The sequence below is a fragment of the Pezoporus occidentalis genome, unplaced genomic scaffold, assembly GCF_034315485.1.
Source record: "Pezoporus occidentalis ecotype Australia unplaced genomic scaffold, CSIRO_AGI_Poc_V1 ctg4, whole genome shotgun sequence".
NCBI lineage: Eukaryota > Metazoa > Chordata > Aves > Psittaciformes > Psittacidae > Pezoporus > Pezoporus occidentalis.
The window spans coordinates 19644914-19663420 of NW_026915724.1; the positions used below are offsets into that span (position 1 = coordinate 19644914).

At 39.7% G+C, this 18507-nt stretch overlaps 1 protein-coding gene across 6 annotated transcripts in view; it reads right to left on the reverse strand.

The window, feature by feature from the left end:
- Nucleotides 1-14835, reverse strand: part of MYOM1 (myomesin 1) — a 76699-nt gene extending 61864 nt beyond the window's left edge. For 2 of the 6 annotated variants that reach the window (XR_009967453.1, XM_062632896.1), the window contains exons 1-3: nt 14681-14835; nt 10715-11203; nt 655-792 (exon numbers count right to left, since the gene is read on the reverse strand). Coding sequence is in view for 4 of the 6 variants with exons in the window: in XM_062632896.1 (XP_062488880.1) it covers nt 655-792; nt 10715-11142 (566 nt within the window). In the remaining 2 variants the exon portion in view is untranslated. The remainder of the gene's footprint in view (nt 1-654; nt 793-10714; nt 11204-14680) is intronic. The other 4 variants (XR_009967454.1, XM_062632895.1, XM_062632898.1 and 1 more) reach the window with 2 other exon arrangements.
- Between the last annotated feature and the right edge of the window lie 3672 nt (nt 14836-18507).

An 18507-nucleotide genomic window follows, 5' to 3' on the forward strand; every position in this document is an offset into this window, starting at 1 on the left:
GAGCTGCCAGAGACTCCTAATAAGATCAGTATGCCATACCCCAAAAAGGGCAGGGGAGGCTCCTTGCTCATGTTGGGTCTGGCTTCCACACGAAGTTCGCATTCAGCTTCATTGAGGACACTGCTGAAGTAAGATCTATTACATCAATAGTAATCATGCAATAAATACCAACATGTGAGATCAGTATGAATCATTACAATGGATTTGAGAAAGTATTTGGCTTCATTCCAGATTTTCCCTGTGCCAGGACAAAATATTAACACAGCATTTCATTATTTCTATATTTAATGATTGGTAAGAGGCACTGAATTACAGAACTGCCTCAAAACCAAAAGAATAAACTAAATAATGTGTACAACATTTTTGCCTGGTTTCCAGTAAGCAGGGTTATAATTATATATTAATTTCATAGAAAGCACCCTGGCATTGTGTACAAAACAAAGTCCAGACACCTAGGTTCATTTGTCCTGACTCTGGATGATCATTGTCTCATTTTCTGCCAATCAGCTGACTTCTCTTTGTCTTGTTATCACTCGTGTGAAGTGCAATCACCTTGAGATCCATGGGTGTGAGAAAAGATTAATAGATGTTCTTTTATAATTTGTTAAAAAAATGTCAGAAAGACAGTACCAAACAAAAGGAAAATGAACATACCGTCCAGTGAATATGGGCACTGAGTAGTCTATGGCTTCGTTCTCTTTGCCCTCAGACATGAAATTTTGTTTTGCTCTCTTTGCTTTGGGACTCATCTTATAGGATTGATCTTCAATCATTAAATTGGAATTTTTCAGTCTGAAATAAAAATAATATTGTTAAATTAAGAAAAAAAAAAGCTGTTAAGAAACACTTAAAAATAAGATTAAAGTACTAAAAATCACTGCTCTCTAGATAAGCAAGAAAATACAATTTGCATAGCCCTATCTTCAGAGTTATTAAACAATTAAATAAATGCACTTTTGACAAATTCATCATTACTAATGTAATACTGATGCCCTGTGATATTAAAATAGAGAGAATAAACACTATACCTGATAGCAATGCACATTTAATAGCTTCTTGGTTTGGGACTTGGAGAGTTGGCATACCCAGTTTTGGTAGATCCTGAAGTTGGTGAGGCCACTGAGTAATTCTAAAGATTGTACCTGAACTCATAATCTCTACTTTTCCAAAATTTACAGTCCTGAAGTTATCTAGTCCTCAAACAAAATGTTGGTGTGCACATGTAATCAAAGTAATATTGCACATAAATATCTCTACAGAAATTGCTGGGCAGAGTACTGCTCAGTAACTAGCCATTCCCACTGCTCTCCCATACCACCCCAATCCATTGAAAATGTAGAGCTAAGTGAAGAAACACCATTTCACATAGCACAGATAAATGGAGAATGAGTGGAGAGAAAGAAGAGCAAGGCTTCCCTTCCCCACCAGATGAGGAGGGATTCTGAACAGTGTGAAGCATATTTGAGGCAGCGATTTTGGGTTCATTTTTAACATGGTTACAAACTGTGTTAGCTCCAAATAACTCTGTCCTCCTTTCCTAATGCAGCACATCTCTAACTCACAGACCCATGGAATAGCCTAATTAGCTGTCAGCCTTATATTAACTTCCAAAGTGTCTATTCATCTGTCTCAACATCACCAAGGGAAATCATACGTGAGTCTGCTTCTGGTCTGGGTGTCTGTCTACACGGCATAAGCTTACCCCTTATGTGCACAGGTAAAGGGACAGAATTAAGGCATGTGGCTTCTTTGCACAGCTCATTAGCCCATACATGGCTAACCTGCTTCCATACCCTGGGTAGCTTACACTGGTGTCTCTACATAACATGCTGTACACATATAATCTGAACTCATGCTAATACTGGGTACCTGAGAATGTTACACATGCATAATGTAAGATTACAGATACATGCCTGGGCTAATGTTTTCCCTTGGCTGCAACCCTGTGAAAGAAAGTACCAAGCTCCAGAGTTGCCACCAACACAAGTCATACCAGGAGGAGTGCTTAATTTCTGAAATATGTGTTGATAATCTACCATGTGAGACTGTGTGTGTGAAAACACATGAGTCCGGTTTCATTCTCTGATCTTTCCTTCCTTTGTTTCTTTGTGCCTGTCCCTTTGCTCAGACCAAATCGTCTTCCTACCCAATGCCTGATAAATCAGTCTCCTGCTCTCTAGCTCTCTTAATGGCTTTCTTACTATCATCTATTCTCCTTCTCCATCTAGTTCCTTGACTGAACTTCACATCTCCTCCCACATCTGCTTTCCAGCCCTTATCTCTTTACCCTGCCATTCCCAGCACTGTAAGTAAGATTCCCTTCCTTTCTGCTTAGTCCACTTCTCATCAGACTTGACTGTATCTGGCTTGCCTGGCATAGCAGTGAGGCAGCCCCCTCCCCTGTGCTCCCAGGTGCCCACTTTATAGATACCACCTCCAAGCCTACAGCACCACTGTCAAGAAATACCCAGTATAGGGGCTAAAAGCAGACCTGTACTCATTCTCCTTCATACCTCCCTCCCCCTGTATTCTGGTTCCCATACAAACAGAAGCATAGCCAGAGAGGAGCTGTTGCACACATCCAGGACTGGGGCCAAAGGTTTACCACATCAGGTACCACTGGATCAGCCAAGGCATAGAGCAAGTCTACAAGTGAGTGATGCTGCCTCCTCCAGGGTCTGATGCCAGGCACTGCCCTGTGCAGCCAGGGAGAGAGTCAGAGGGAGGTAGATCCAACTTTAGGGACAGAAATACAAGCAGAAGACATCTGGGAACAGTCCAGGCAGAGTAAAATAAAAATGAAGAGACAACTTGGAAGAGGGCATGCAGTGGACCCGCTCTTGGGTTGGACAACAATGTGGTGCAGTCACTACGGCCAACAACATATGCATTGGGAGAACTCATCAAATAGGTGGTAAGAAATGTCAAAGGCAAAGTATTTTCATTATTTTTCATACCTGAACTACAGTCTGTAAGAAGCTGCAGCTCTTTACTAAGCAGGTGACTTTTATTGCTGTCCTATTTTAAAATGGGACAAACTTGGAATTTTGACCCTGACTGCAAACAGATCTCCTAGGGACACTAGGCTGAGCTGTTTAGGAGGCCACTTGATTACTGGTTGTTTTGAGATTGAAAAGGATCTTCATTTGCAGATCACTTTAAATGTCAAAAAGTTTCTATTTTCATAAAATTAGATGAAATGTGGTGAAAATTTCAGCTCAGGCATTTTCAGCACTGTTAAATGCAGACCAGATCTTTGTTCCTAAAGAATTTGGCTGTCCTGTCAATTTAGTTTTCAGTTAAGGTCCAGATTACACACTTATGTAGAGAATTAACTGGGAGTGCATATAATAGTTCCCATTACTCTCTGCTAGACCGCTAGAACTTTTGATGGTGACTTTTCTGTGTGTTTGGTTTTTTTTTCCCCTATTTTTCACTTATAACTCTCTAAAATTATTTGAAAAGGAAAGGATAAATTGCTATAGGTTCTGTCTGTTTGGTGGTTGTTTTTTTTAACCAAACACTTCAAGTGTTTGAAGTTGAATATCGCATTTTCATTTTTTTCTGCCCACCACAGCTGGCTTTATGAAAATATCCCCCAAAGCTTTCAGATTAATGCTGGAGATCTCCATCACAATGAAGTCTGAGAAACAGGGACCTAAGAAACTTGACCTGGACCAAGCAAGACCCTGGTGAGAAGTGTTTCACTGAATAATGCCAATGGTGCTTTTAGGCCTGTTTCCTCTTCCTGGTCAAGGGCAGGTAAAAAGAAAGTTCATGTAGAGAAATACCTCCCTTGATAAATCCTTTTGGTTTCAAGGAAAGACTTAAGGACATCCTGAGCTAGAGGTTGTATCCAGACTGTAGCACATGAATATAGCACTTTCTTTTGAACCTGTTTTAATCTGCCACTTTATAATCTCTTCTGTGCTTACATGATGCTCTGTGTGGAAATTTGTTTCTTTTTCTCTCTGCACATCTTTCACTATTTTATACTTTAATGTTACATACCCACATTTGTGCACTTCCCAAAGTAAGAGCCCCTTCTCCCAACGGAAGGCATTCCACATCTCCTGTTACCCTTCTTTCGATATATGACCCTTTTCTGGTTTCAGACTGTACTTTCTGAGATGATATGATCAGAACTGCAGCGAGTATTTCAGCTATGAGCATACCTTAGATTAACACACTGAGACAATATGCTTTCTGGTTTATTTTCACTTTCTTTCACAGCTGCTCCTAAATACCTAATTGCTTCATTGCCACATCAGAGCATCCAGCTGGTGTTTTCTGACAGGTATCCAGAGTCACTCACAAATCTTTTTTAGAATTGCACTGCATAAACCAAGAGCTGAGATGAATAAATTCAAAGCAGCAGAAAATGTTTCTCCTTTCCAAACCTTCCTACCATTTGCTTTCATTCAGGCAGAAGTATATGGAGGCTAGTAGAAATGCACATTCAAATGGAGCTCTTCCATAGGAAAACAAACTGATCACTATTTTTGTCATGAGGTTTATTTCCCTGTTTTCCTTTTTTGTTATTACTATTTCTTCCTCTGCAACACAAAAAAACAAACTCCACAGCCATTATTTATGTAGACCAAAGGGGGACTCTGCTTTCTTGAACCAGATTTTAAAATCTTGCCCTTTATTTTAAAATGTTCCAACCTTTTACCTGATATGTGGAACAGAATCTCCCTGCAGGAGAAGGAGCAGGGTATCGGTGCTCTCTAGTTTCACAGGGAGGAACAGTACCATGACCTTTTAACAGCTTTTAGCCTCATTTGATATGCCTAGCTGGTGTATGTGTGTGTTTTTCCAGGTCAGATACTATCAGTACTGCCTTATCAAGGTTGATAGCCCAAGCCTACTGTCCTCATTTCTTAATGGTTTTCAGCTTGTTAAAATATCAACACCAGCATTTTCCTACTTTCTCAGTCACTGAATTGGGAGTTGGCTGACTGTAAATGCTAAAGACACAGGCATTGTCCTGTACAGATATAAAAAACAGATAGATGCTATTAGCTTTTCCTTCTAGGCCAATAGAAGAGCTAAAGACAACAAGACTGCACAGGGCCTCTAAAAATCCCAAGCAGAAGGTTTTGTTTTGATGTTGTGTTCTCAGATAGAAATATACTTCAATATATTGGCACTGCCCTTGTTTCTGTGCCTGAAGGGGCAGGTTTCCCCACCCTGCACAGAGTCTGTACTCAGTGAACATAGAAATATGGACCATAACAGCCTATTAGGTATTCCACCCCTGGATGAAAAGGCACCTGCCTCTAGAAAATCATGTATCTTGTCCTCAGCATGCTTTTGTTACATATCTCTCTCACTTTATTCTGACAACAGAAAAGAATGCATTTTGGTATGCACAATGGCTGTACCAGCTGTACCCACCAAAGGAGCTCCATTAACCAAGAGGCATTTTCCAGGATCTGCTTCTAGCATCTGTCTCTTTCCTAACATTCCATGTTTGAATTTGCTCACAGAAAGAGAAGACAATGGATTGGAAAACCCAGTTACAGGAAAGAAAAAAAAAGGATTTTCAGAAGAAAGCTCTTCAAAGCCAGGCTCTAAAGATGAGAGGCACTCTCTGGTGACTATATTAATTTTAAGTTGATGACAGATTTGTTACAGGCTCAGGCAATATTGCTGGCAATAATCACGTTGTTCGCTAACACAGCTTCCACAACAAATTTTTTAAAAGGGGAATTGTTTCCACATAGCAGGTCTCATTAAAATGATTTCCATGCTCGGCTGTGACGTTTGGAAGCCACCTTCTTAACCCTCACCTATAAAAAAATCAAAGGATGAGCAGTGCCAAGATCATAGTCTTCTCATGTTTCTTAAAGTGCATTATTTACTCAGCCCTGCCCCGATCCTGATTACAATATTGCTCAGAAAAGCATTCACTCTTACTCTCTGGCAGCCTAGTTAATTGCAATTTAGTAAGGCATGTCTCCTCTGTTTGCTTGGTTCACCTGAATTATACCATGTGTTCCTTGCTATTTTGACCTGCAAATTATATGCAAATGCCTGAGCCACATTAATAACTTCTATTTTCTCTCTAAGCATGTCTCTCATTTGGTGGCAGATAAACTGTCTGCAACAAAATGGAGTTACCTGATGCTGCTAGCCAGGAAAACAACTCATGATAAAACAGTAAAAGTTTTAGCAGAGGCAATTGAATGGAGCTTCCGAAGAAGAGGTAAAGGGGTTTAATCCAGGACTCCTGTTTGACGGGCCTGTAGTGCTATAAGCAGCTTCGACAGACCTGCCTCAAAGCTTCTCAGAAGCACACAGAAGATGGAGCAGTGCTGTGGAAAAAAAGTTCTCCCACCTGAGAGCAGCCCCTGAGGATGGAACATGGAAGAGGATGGGTGGCCACAACAACACGTCGTGGGAGAGAGATGCCACCCCTCGTCTCTACAGACCCTGCCTGCATATGGCTAGAGATGGCCCCACAAGCTGGTAGGGAGGCTAGGTGTGAAGTGGTAAACATTACAAGGTGATGCTTTCTTTTAGGAGACCAGGGTTTTGCAGCTCTGGCAAATTGTAACCAGCAAAGCTGCAAGCTTCTGTACTTGCTCTTGGTTTCGCCAGTTGTTGTTTCTTCCCTTTTACTTCTTCAAGCTCTTATGGTGTGAAGACTTGAAATGTGAGGAAGGGACAGCCCACTTGCAAATGGATACTCTTCTATCCTCATGAAAAAGCAAGCTGCAGCTCCTTCAAGCTGTCTGTGTCCATGCTCTGGGCACGTTTTGTGCTCAAGCAAAGCTTTGACATCAGAGAATTGGGTTCAGGTTATGGTCTTGCAGGTTACCTAGTCCCTAGTCCTTCTCCACTGCTTTCCCACGATAAATTCCTCATACAGCACCATCTGCACCTTAACACCATTGCTTTATGAACACTCTCTTCTGTATGGTAGCTACAGAAAAGGATGAGACTTAAATTTTGCAAGCATAATGAAGTTTAGCAAAAGCTACTTCAAATAAAAATAAGAAGTGACTATAGTATTTAAATAGTGTATTTTCCTGTTGGGCTTAATGGGGCTTATCCACAAAAGTACATCCATTATACACAAACATAGATCTGATATTAAAATCCAGTGATATGCAATAATCAATTGTTAGACAAAGAATTTTAGCTGGATTCATATGTCCATTCAGGTTTCAAGCAACCACCACTCTTGTAGGACATTTAGACATAGCATTTCAATTCAAGACCATTTCTACTTTATGAAAATTGAAAGAGTTTGGAGACTCATTTTCCCTTTTTTGTGGGGGGCTTTTTTTTTTCCTACACCATTCCTTTGATATGGATGAAAACAGAAAGTCTGATTTGCCCAATTTATTTTAGTGATATTTTTTATCTCCACATTATCCCTCAAAGTGTTTTGGGCTATCTGGGGAACACAGTACAAATTTGGAAAGTATTACTTAGAATTTGCACTATATTTAACTGCATAGTCACATCATTTGTTCTAATTTACCTCTTGCAAATTGCAGCAAAATGGGCTCCAAGAACCAAATACCAACACAGAGGCCATATTAAACATAAAATTAACTTAAATATTGAGATTATCATTCAGAATTGTATTCTCTCATATATTAGGTTTTGTGCAAGAGAGATTTGAATCGGTGTGGCCTGAATCTCCTGAGTCCTAGTCTTACAGAGCAGCAGCGATTTTCTCAAACATCCCATACAAGGACAGGACCACAGAAAAAAAAGAAGATACATCTGATATATTCTTATCTCTGATTACCAGAATAATTTACCAATCTGTTGGCAACTCATGTACGACAGAGGAGCTTAGAAGTATCACAAAATATACTATTTTAAAACAAAAGCTATTATCTCAAACAAAATTTCAGGAAACCCATCTTTCCCAATTAAGCAACTCCATTTCCTTTAATATTAATTAATTTGCTGATGACAGAGCTCTTGGTGAGAATATACAGGTTTCAGAAGAAACTCATCTGAGAAGCCAGAGTTGCTGAAGTACATAACTGCGACTTGGAAGCAGACTTTTTTTCAGTATTTTTTTTCAACTTCAAGTAATGTTCCCATTTCTTGTGGGAACATTTTGTATGAGAAGGAGAAGGCTTTGGGTTAGGGTCATGAAGGCACAGCTGCATTTGCAGAAATTTGGGATATCTTCCCCTATCCAACTTACTCTGGAAACAGCCCTCAGTTCCAGCATCTCCTGTTCGCTTCCCTTCATCAGCAAATTATAAATTAGATTCTCACTGCTACACTCAGTGGTTAATTATTTGCATAAGTGAAATTGTTTAAACAACAAAGACTGGGTATTACTCAGCCCAAGACAGTCAAATAGTTAAGTTATTCATCTGGGCTGTAACAGCTTGAGATTCAAATTCATGAACAGACCATGGCAAATGGAGACTTGACCCTGAACTCCTGAAAAACAAGTGAGGGCTGTAATCATAATGTATAGTTTACTGCAGTACAGTTTGTCTTTCCCTCAGTGGTTTTGTCCAAAACTCCCATAATTCATAAAAAGTTCCATCATCCAATATTCTTGGAGAATATTCAGTTTTCAAAATTAAAATTTTCTAATGGACAACTCTTGATCAGTTCTGCTAATAATACTCTAAATTCTACATTAATATAACAGCAAGCAGGTGTTTCGGGTTATAATTTGTTGAATATTTCTTCTATTGCTAACAGCTATTCTAATCTTACTTTAATATACCCCTAATTTCTGTAAATTTCTGAGATACATACAAATAATGTGAGGCTATGATATCTAAAATATTCTGCTAATGTAATACTTGAACAACTTCTTTATCTTAATTAAACAAAAAACATGGCAGCTAAGAATAGCTGCTCTTCTAATGCAAGATGAACACTTCTTTGTGGTATTCTTACTTTGGAAATAGTATGCCTCAGCCAATATGCTGTATGAAAATTTTGGTTTCTTGAATCACTCAACATAGAAGTGAAATCATTAGGACAAAGAAGAATTGTTTAATGATATACGGACATGTCAGCTCAAACTTGCATAACCAGCCCTAAGTTAGAATCACAGAACCACAGAATAGTTAGGGTTTGAAAGGGCCTTAAGGTCAATTAGTTCCAACCTCCCTGCCGTGGGCAGGGACACCTCACACTAAACCATGTCACTCAAGGATCTGTCCAACCTGGCCTTGAACACCGCTAGGGATGGAGCATTCACAACCTCCCTGGGCACCCCATTCCAGTGCCTCACCACCCTTACAGTAAAGAACTTCTTCCTTATATCCAATCTAAACTTCCCCTGTTTAAGTTTTAACCTGTTACCCCTTGTCCCACCACTACAGTCCCTAATGAACAGTCCCTCCCCAGCACCCTTATAGGCTCCCTTCAGATACTGGAAGGCTGCTATGAGGTCTCCACGCAGCCTTCTCTTCTCCAGGCTGAACAGCCCCAACTTTCTCAGCCTATCTATCTTCATATGGGAGGTGCTCCAGTCCCCTGATCATCCTCGTGGCCCTTCTCTGGACTTGTTCCAACAGTTCCATGTCCTTTTTATGTTGAGGACACCAGAACTGCACACAATACTCCAAGTGAGGTCTCACAAGAGCAGAGTAGAGGGGCAGGATCACCTCCTTTGACCTGCTGGTTACGCTCCTTTTGATGCAGCCCAGGATGCGGTTGGCTTTCTGGGCTGCGAGCACACACTGAAGCCAGCTCATGTTCATTTTCTCATTGACCAACACCCCCAAGTCCTTCTCTGCAGGGCTGCTTTGAATCTCTTCTCCGCCCAACCTGTAGCTGTGCTTGGGATTGCTCCGACCCAGGTGTAGAACCTTGCACTTGGCATGGTTAAACTTCATGAGGTTGGCATCAGCCCACCTCACAAGTGTGTCAAGGTCCCTCTGGATGCCATTCCTTCCCTCCAGGGTATCAACAGAACCACACAGCTTGGTGTCATCGGCAACCTTGCTGAGGGCGCACTCAATCCCACTGTCCATGTCACCGACAAAGATGTGGAACAAGACCCGTCCCAACACCGATCCCTGAGGGACATCACTCGTTACTGGTCTCCAGCTGGACATTGAGCCATTGACCACAACTCTTTGCATACAGCCTTCCAGCCAGCTCTTTATCTATTGAGTGGTCCACCTATCAAACTGATGTCTCTCCAATTTAGAGAGAAGGATGTCGTGTGGGACAGTGTCAAGTGCTTTGCACAAGGTAGATGACATCAACTGCTCTACCCTTGTCCATCAGTTCTGTAGCCCCGTCATAGAAGGCCACCAAATTGCTCATGCAGGATTTCCCCTTGTAATAAGAGTAATAAGTTCTCTTATTACCCCAGTCTGGCCAGATAAGAGACAGCCTCAACCCAAAAGCTGTTGCAACATTGACTCTTAAATTCAGCTGTGTTAATATGGCTAAACAACTTGGAAGGAAGGGTGGCTCATGCCTAAGGAGTCTGGAGCATGAATATGTCATCATTCAGCCACATCAGCATTGCCAGGGCTCTTCTTATGCCAGTCCAACTGTTGGACATGAATCAGTACAACAAACTAAGGTGACTGCAGTCCTTCCTGTTGCCAAAGCCAAAGGAAGACACCAAGCTTGGAAAATACGTTAACGCCAAGTTACAGAAACAAGTTCTGTGGATGAGGGGGAGAGTTTTGACATTGATTTAAATGAGAGGTGGCTGGATGTTTTTGTTTCAGAATATAATGGATTTACTTACCCGAGACTGTAGGATTCAGATCCCAGCCTGTAGGCTGCAGCCAGTTTGTTGATGGATTCAGATCCATGGCTGTAGGCAGCTGAGCTCTTGCTGAGGGATTCAGAGTCAAGACTGTAGGCAGCAGATCTTTTACTTTGTGCAGCAGAGTGATCATAGGCTGTAGATCCATAGCTGTAGGCTGCTGACTCTAGGTCATAGGCTGAAGAGCCATGACTATATGCTGCTGAGGACTCAAGGCTGAAGTCTCCTGCAGATGCATGGCGATAGCCTGCAGAGCCCCTCGTGTAAGCTGTAGATCCTTGGGCATAGACAGCAGATTTGTTCTTTGTTTCCTTTTGGTACTGGCTTACAGTGGACTGCAGTGCTTTATGGCGATATGCACGGTCATAGTGCTCATGGTGTCTTTGGTAGAAAGGTAAAGACATCATGGGTGCCTTCTAATGATTTTTTTTTCTCTGTATTTCTGAATGTAAATAAACAGGACAGTGTCTGAAAAAGAACATATCAGACAAGGACTGTTTTCAAAGAAAATTCTGAGTTAGCATATAAATAATACACAACTTCACACAAACTAACACAGAACTTAAAATTTCAGAAATCAAATGCAGTGAATTAAGGCTTATATTTTTATGACATGCTTTAGACTTTAAGAGGGGTTTGTATTTAAGTTTCAAGACACTCATATGTCATTCATCATGACCAGAAAATCTTGCACTATTTTGTCTGTTCATTTGTAGTTGGTCTTGTAATTGCAGACTATTCAAGTTTTCTGTGCTCAAATTCTCCACTCATTACTGTGAACTATTGAAATTTCATGTGCTCAGCTTCTTCAGAGATAGTGTAAATATTTTTGTTAAATTACAAAAGAGAGAACAAAGTAATAAATTATTTAAAAAGGCATGAGCAATTCCAACAAGGTTATATTAGCTGAAATAAAAATACATGAATATATCATTCATTTGGTAATCAAATTTTTGTATTGAATTTAAGATTCCATTTAATATTTTAATAGTGAATTAAAAACATTTTTCTGCAAACATGCATTACATTAATTATTCTGTATGTGATACCAGAGATCCATTTAAAATGGCTTATCATACTTACACAGCTTGATTAGGGATGCAGTCTGCATGCAATGAGTAAAATAATACCATGTTCTTTAGTCCAAATGGCTTTTTTTTATAACCTAGAATGTCATGTTCAATATTGTCAAGAAACTTCTTCCAGACCATAGCTCCATCTAAGTTTTACTTTGCACACTGATCAGTAGATTGTCTTGCAGTTGCTCGTAGTAGGAAATATGATCAAGTGAGAGGTAGTTTCCCTCTCAAAATGGGAGGAGGGTTGAATGGAGAAAGGGTTTCCCTTGCTTTAGTTTTGCTTGTTTTTAAGCTGGCAGTTCAATCTTTATTTTGTTGCTGGTTTATTTTGCTGTTGCTAAAACTGACCTTTTCTTCTTTAATGTGTAAGCTTGCCTTTACAAATCCCTATGATAACCTTTATCACTTGTGTGATTAAGCTTACATGTCCCTGAAAAGATACATGATTATGAATAGAAATGAGCTACAGTGTGGAAATGTTCAGAAGAATTTATAAAAGATACAAAAACAATAGTGAGAGGTGTTTGCTATTGTTTCATGGATTTGGAGTTTTTAAATATCGATCACAACAATAGGAAACTTGTTCTGCTTCTGGTTTTGTTCATGTTAATGACCAATGATGTGATATTTTGCCATAAAATGCACTTACAGAGCTGGAGTGTAATCATGCTTTCATGAAAATCAAGATATGTTTTCCCTGGTCTTTAAGCTTCCTGGATTTCATTCCTTGGCTTTTTCTTTACTATTTGGTTCTGACAGCAATTCAGCAAATTGCAAACTATTCTCTTTGGTAACTCCTCAGAGGTATTCACCATGACTAAGGCAAATTATGAAAAAAAAACCCCAATGTTTCAACTTTCTTATATTTCAGAGCTCTCTCAAGGGAACTGCTCTTTGTGCGATGGAACAGATCACTTGTTTGCAGAAAGTCAGCAAGTAAGAAAGTAATTTAGAAGTCTCTAAGTACTTAAAGGAAATATCTGATATCCTGATCACAGTAAAAATGTGACTTCAAGGAGACCAATTTATGCATTTACTTTTATCTGAGGAAAGGGGAGGAATGGGAAAGGGTGTTAGCTCATTGTTCTCCATGGCAAAAGCCAATGTTCCTTTTTAATTCCCTCATTTCTCCTGCTGTCTATTTTTTCATGTGAGTCTAAAGAATCCAATTATTTTGTCTAGCATCCATGTTTTTAATACCTATCGATTATTTGTATTATTATTCATTTCACTTTGTTAGCTTCCAGTAGTGCATCGTTCCTCTCAATTTCCCTAGTTTCAGATTACTTTGTCTCTATTTTATTTCCTTGCTTTCCCTCCCAGCTCCACAGAGCTAGGTTTAGGGTTTGCAAGACATTGTGATCTCTGCCAGGCAAAGTTAAGGAGTACATATAAATATTGTCTTGTACACTGAAAGGGAAACAACATGAGAACATCTTGTTTTTCTTCTATAGAATAGATGTTTCCCTTCATCTTCACCAGCTTCATTTGCAGCACTGTCTGGCTTCATCATGGATACAGCAGCCACAGCGCTAACAGCAATTAAGTCTTGTTGCTCAGGGATTCCCACAACCCTCCAGGCTTCAAAGTAAGGAAGGCAACCCACAAGTATAAAGCACTACATGTGTTGCCCATTAAGGAGAAGTTAAATTTCATTTACATCTTATCAGAGCAAAAGAACAAGCAGAGAACTTAAAGTCAGAATATTTTAAATGTACAAAGGAAACCTTTTTCTTAGAAACAAGGTCTGGACTTCACTGTCCTCAGGAGTAAGAGGAGTCATCTATAACAGAAGCAAAAACTAAGGCAGTAAGGCAGAACTGTGCATGAAGTCAGCTCTACAGGTTCAACTCAAATGACAACACTGACTCATGGAAGAGTTTCCTCATAGAAGAGGAAACTCCTTTCATAGGTATTTTATCACACTATGAGTTATGTTTTTTTATTTCCTCTGAAACATCAAGCATTGCCCACAGGGCAGGATCAGTTCGGTGCACTAATCTGATCAGATATAGTAATCTGATGCTATTAGAGTTGAAGAGAAAATCAACCTTCTAAGAGTTTTGGGTTTAATTGGAGCACTGCAATTATCGGATTGACTCCAATCTCTTAAATTCTATAAAACCTGTGCTACCTGCACGCATTTAGTCTGTGTTCACTAATCAGCCCCCTTTTAGTATGAGATCTGTGTAGCATTTCATAACTACAGAGTTTGGCCTAAAATGTTAGTGGCCATAGTTAGATGAACATGTACTTTTTGGAGCTATATGTTAGTAGCTGTTGAACTGAATTCTAAAAATTACTGCTAAGCAGACAGTTCTGTACTTGTTCATAGGTCATACCTACACATTAAAGGAAGTGATTTCATTTGCATTACCTCCTGCACTGTTTACGAGTCTTTGTAATTCTCTAAAGATCTACTCCATCAATCAGTGAAAACAGTGAAATAGATAAAACCCAGGAACTCTTGTAAACAGGGAAAAAAAAATACATTTCCTTCAGCTCAGCCAATAGCTTTACAAATCACAGGAAAACCTATGCAACTAGAAAGTATTTAGATTATTTACACATTCTCTTAGCCCAAGAAGGTTACTCAACAAATTCCTTCTGTATCTCAGTAACCCATGCTTCTTTTGACAGTACTGTGACAATATGAGAGGATAGTTGAATGGATAATGAATGAACCCTCACACTAATTTGCTTTGTTTCACAGCTGAACCCTTAGATGTCTTCAGTTCATGTCTACAATTTCCTCAAATAACTGCTGAGCTCAGAAGAACAAAGGGAGCTACTATGAACTCAGCATTACAGATTCAGATTAAAGAAACCTGAAACATAAAGTCTTCTGTCATAAAGGAACACTTACCAGGCCCCAAATGAACAGCAGCAAATGGAATAGGTCTCAAGTGGATGAATAGCAGAAAAATACAATGACGATGAAGCCAGCAAAGAAAGAGGTAGCCAGGATGAGGGGTAAGGACTGGGCATAAGGTCCAGAACAAAAATAATGCCTGCAGTCACTGGAATGTCAGAGCTCCACTCCAGACCTTTTATGGCCAGGGGTGTGATAAATATAGCATCGAAGAGGGAGAAAGACAGAGTCAGATACCGATACCCTGTGCTATCTCTGTGCAAAGACATGATGACAGAAGCTTCACACTGACAGCTGTCTCTTCTAAGTATCTTCACTAAATTCTGTATGAAATCAGCATTCCTATTAAAAATTGTTTCCAGGATTTTTTACATCTAGAAGAGAAAAAAAAATATTGTGTCATGAACCAGAAACTAGGAAAGATCAGTCCCAGTATTGACCTTTGCCATGCTACAAGAATATAAATATTTTATGGGTTTCTTTCTATTTTTTTAATGCCAAGCCATGGTGCATGTAATTTAGGTATTTCAGCTTAATGGCAGACAATATAGAGAAGTTATAGTTAACAGTATAGAGTAGATATAGCTAACAGCAAAACTCTATAAAGCTATACAATGTGTGTTACAATTCAATAAAAATGTGCTTTCTTTGTTCCGTTGACATAGTGTTACTTTTTATATCATCTTAAGATAAAACACTAAATTAAGAACATGACCTCATAAGGCATTTAAGTAGACATAAACAATACAGCTCAAAGACCAAACTTTTTATTTCTAAATTAATCAGTATTACCTCTAGGGATAACTAAATGAGCTTGTCTTTGTTAATTTTGGTCACAGCATTTTAGCACAGAAATGTACAATCAGTGTGGCTGAATATTACAACAGAACAATTTCCATCATCTGAAGTCTAGTATGTGAAACGCACCTAGACTTCATTGTAAATACAGATTTTGCTAAGCACTGTACATTTAACTTCCATTACAAGTGATTAGTTAATTTTATTTTATACATTTGCATCGACAGAAATATTAACCCTTTCATTTCTGCTATAGCCACTTTTCACCATACCCACCATATGACACAACTGAGAACTTTCCAGATCCTCCTTCTCTGCTGAGACCTTCTTCTTTATGTATGGAACCACCAGCTGAAGGTCTGGGTAAGACCAGCAGGTCCCTGTCTTTTCAGAGGTTCATAAGTGCCCTCTTCTTCACCTCACTGCCTTGACTCCACCTGAAACCTCTTCGTTCTTCCCACTGTCTACTTATTCCCTGGGGAGCCATTAACACCACCACCCCACCCCCACCCCCCCCCACCCAGATACTACACTATGGAGTAAGTTCACATGCCTCAGCTACATTAACCATATGGGCTTTCGATCTTTGCTTCCAAGCACAGAAAGCCTGGCCAACGAAAAGCTGTACAGTCATAGAAACTATGTCATGGCTCAAGAAAATAGCCAAACCTGCAACAGGCAGAATGAAAAATGGGAACCCTCATATAACCTTTTATTCCCCCCCCAGAAAGTCTGTGCAATGGCAGTGCCACTGAGCTATAGAATCTGGGCTTTAATACACATTATTAATCAGAGATGGTAGGGGCCTCAGTGGAGAGATTCCTGTATTCTATTATAGACTCCTGATCTACTCCTTCACCACAAGTCATTTGCATTGACATCTTCAAAGTCTTAATGACATCCAAATTACATTTTAAAAATTCAGAGAGATGTAGACAAATGAAAACAATTAAAAACTTGCTTCTCTGCTCTCACTGCAATACAATTTGTATAGACCACAGGTGGGATATTAAAACCTAAACAACATTTTCAGTGTTTTTTTGGGTATAACAATGGCACTACCAAGGCCAATACAATTTTCAAATTCTGGGCTGCCCTTGTTTATTCTGTAAAAGAAATGGAGATAGAGTGTGACATCAACATATTTTGGGTTCTTTCATTATTTCACTTAAATTTACACATACTTTTATCTGGCTTTAAATGAGATCATTTTCACAGCAGATTTTAAATTACTCAACTCTTATTTGAATATCAAAGTACATGTTTCAAACCACTTGGATCTCTGTAAGTTTCAGAATCGCTGCAGTACTGTGCCTCCACATGTAGTTAGTTACATTGGTCCTGGGAGAGAGACTGAAAATGTTAGTTCTGTCTTCTGCTAATTAGAATTACACAGTGCCAGTGACCAGTTTGCCTTTTTGAATGGGATATCTGGAAGATTAATTTAGAACCTTACATATTGGGGAAAAAAAAATAGCTTTTTAGACTGCCCATTGAAGTTTTAAGAACTACAGCATCCTCTAGCAGTGGGTATTAGTCAAATTCCACAGCATCCAAGTCAATCTCTTTCACTAGAGTGGAATCCTACATAAAACTAGCAAAGCATTTTTTGAGGAACAGAGTTTTTGATTATGTGTGTTGTCTTCTGGAATTTATTTCAAACTTGAGTCAAATTTTCTGAATAGATTCCCATTTTTTAAAAAATATCCCTTTGGGAAGATGTGCTATTCTCTATAATACCCTAACTAGCTGTCTTCATAACCCACTGAACACATGGAAGATCTGTGTTCCCTTACCTTCACCCATGAGAAGCTCTTAATCTCCAGATGAATTCAATCTTTGTTTCTGTTTATTATCTGTGTCACTCGCAGTACATGTATTTCACATGGAGTCAGAAGGGATTAGGAGCAGCCTACTGCAGCTTGAGAGTCTGGCCACACACCTGGAAGAACAAGTACAAGACCACTATCTCCTTGATATGGATAGAAATTCCATTCAGGGTTTCCTGATCAGATAGATTCTCCTCACTGATGTGGAGGCTGGGCTGGATAAAAAGGAGGACATTGCCATTTCCTGCACTGCCAGTCTCTGATTCTAGCCCTCCCCTTGCTGCTTTACATTAAAACAAAGATTAAATAAGAAAGGTATTTCTCAGATTTTATTTAGCATACAAAAGTAGGGGGAAATAGGTATGAAATGAACCAACACTGGTGCAAGTTTTTCACTAGGAGTACTAAATGTTACCACTTGTTTTCCATCAGGAGATGCTTGTCCACTATTTTCCCAGTAATAATGGCACTCACGCTCTGTAAGGTATTAGTCAAAACATAAAGTATTACTGCTAACACTATAAGAAGAAAATAGTATAGAAAAGCTTACATTCCCTTATATGCTGGGAAACCCAAGCAGTGTAGCATCAAGCAGGACTCCAACTCATGCAGCACACCATACTGACCCTGTCAGGAGGAGAAGATTCTCTGCTGAAGCCATTTAAGCTATCACAGCAGTTTCTTACCAAAAAAAAAACCCAACTCTATTTATAATTTCTGCTGTCAAACAGAAGGGATGTTCACAGAGACCTTCTGTTTGCACTGTTGGACACACTCAAAGCTACGCAGGTGGTGTAAGTGGTGTGAGTGTGATGGTACCAAGTGGGAGCTGCCTGCAAGCTCCTCTGTGCAATTACCTGGCAAGGCTAAACCTGCAGCCAAGGGATGTGGGCAGCATATTGGAAGTGTGAGAACAGTGTAAAATCAAAAGCTCAGGGTGGGTGATGGAGCCCAGGGTAACCACAGCAGACATGGAAACCAGATGGAGGTCTGGTTGTTTGTGTTGCTGTGGCACCAGGGAGGAGCATGAAGAGAGGTGGAAGCCATGTGGTCTCATTCTTCCTCTTGATAACTGAAAACACACAAACGTTATCTGTGTCATCACTCATGTTGCAAAATCATGCAAGAAATGGTTACCAGCAACTGCTCCCAAGTACAGCTGCTCTATACAACACAACAGCAAGCACAGGAGGT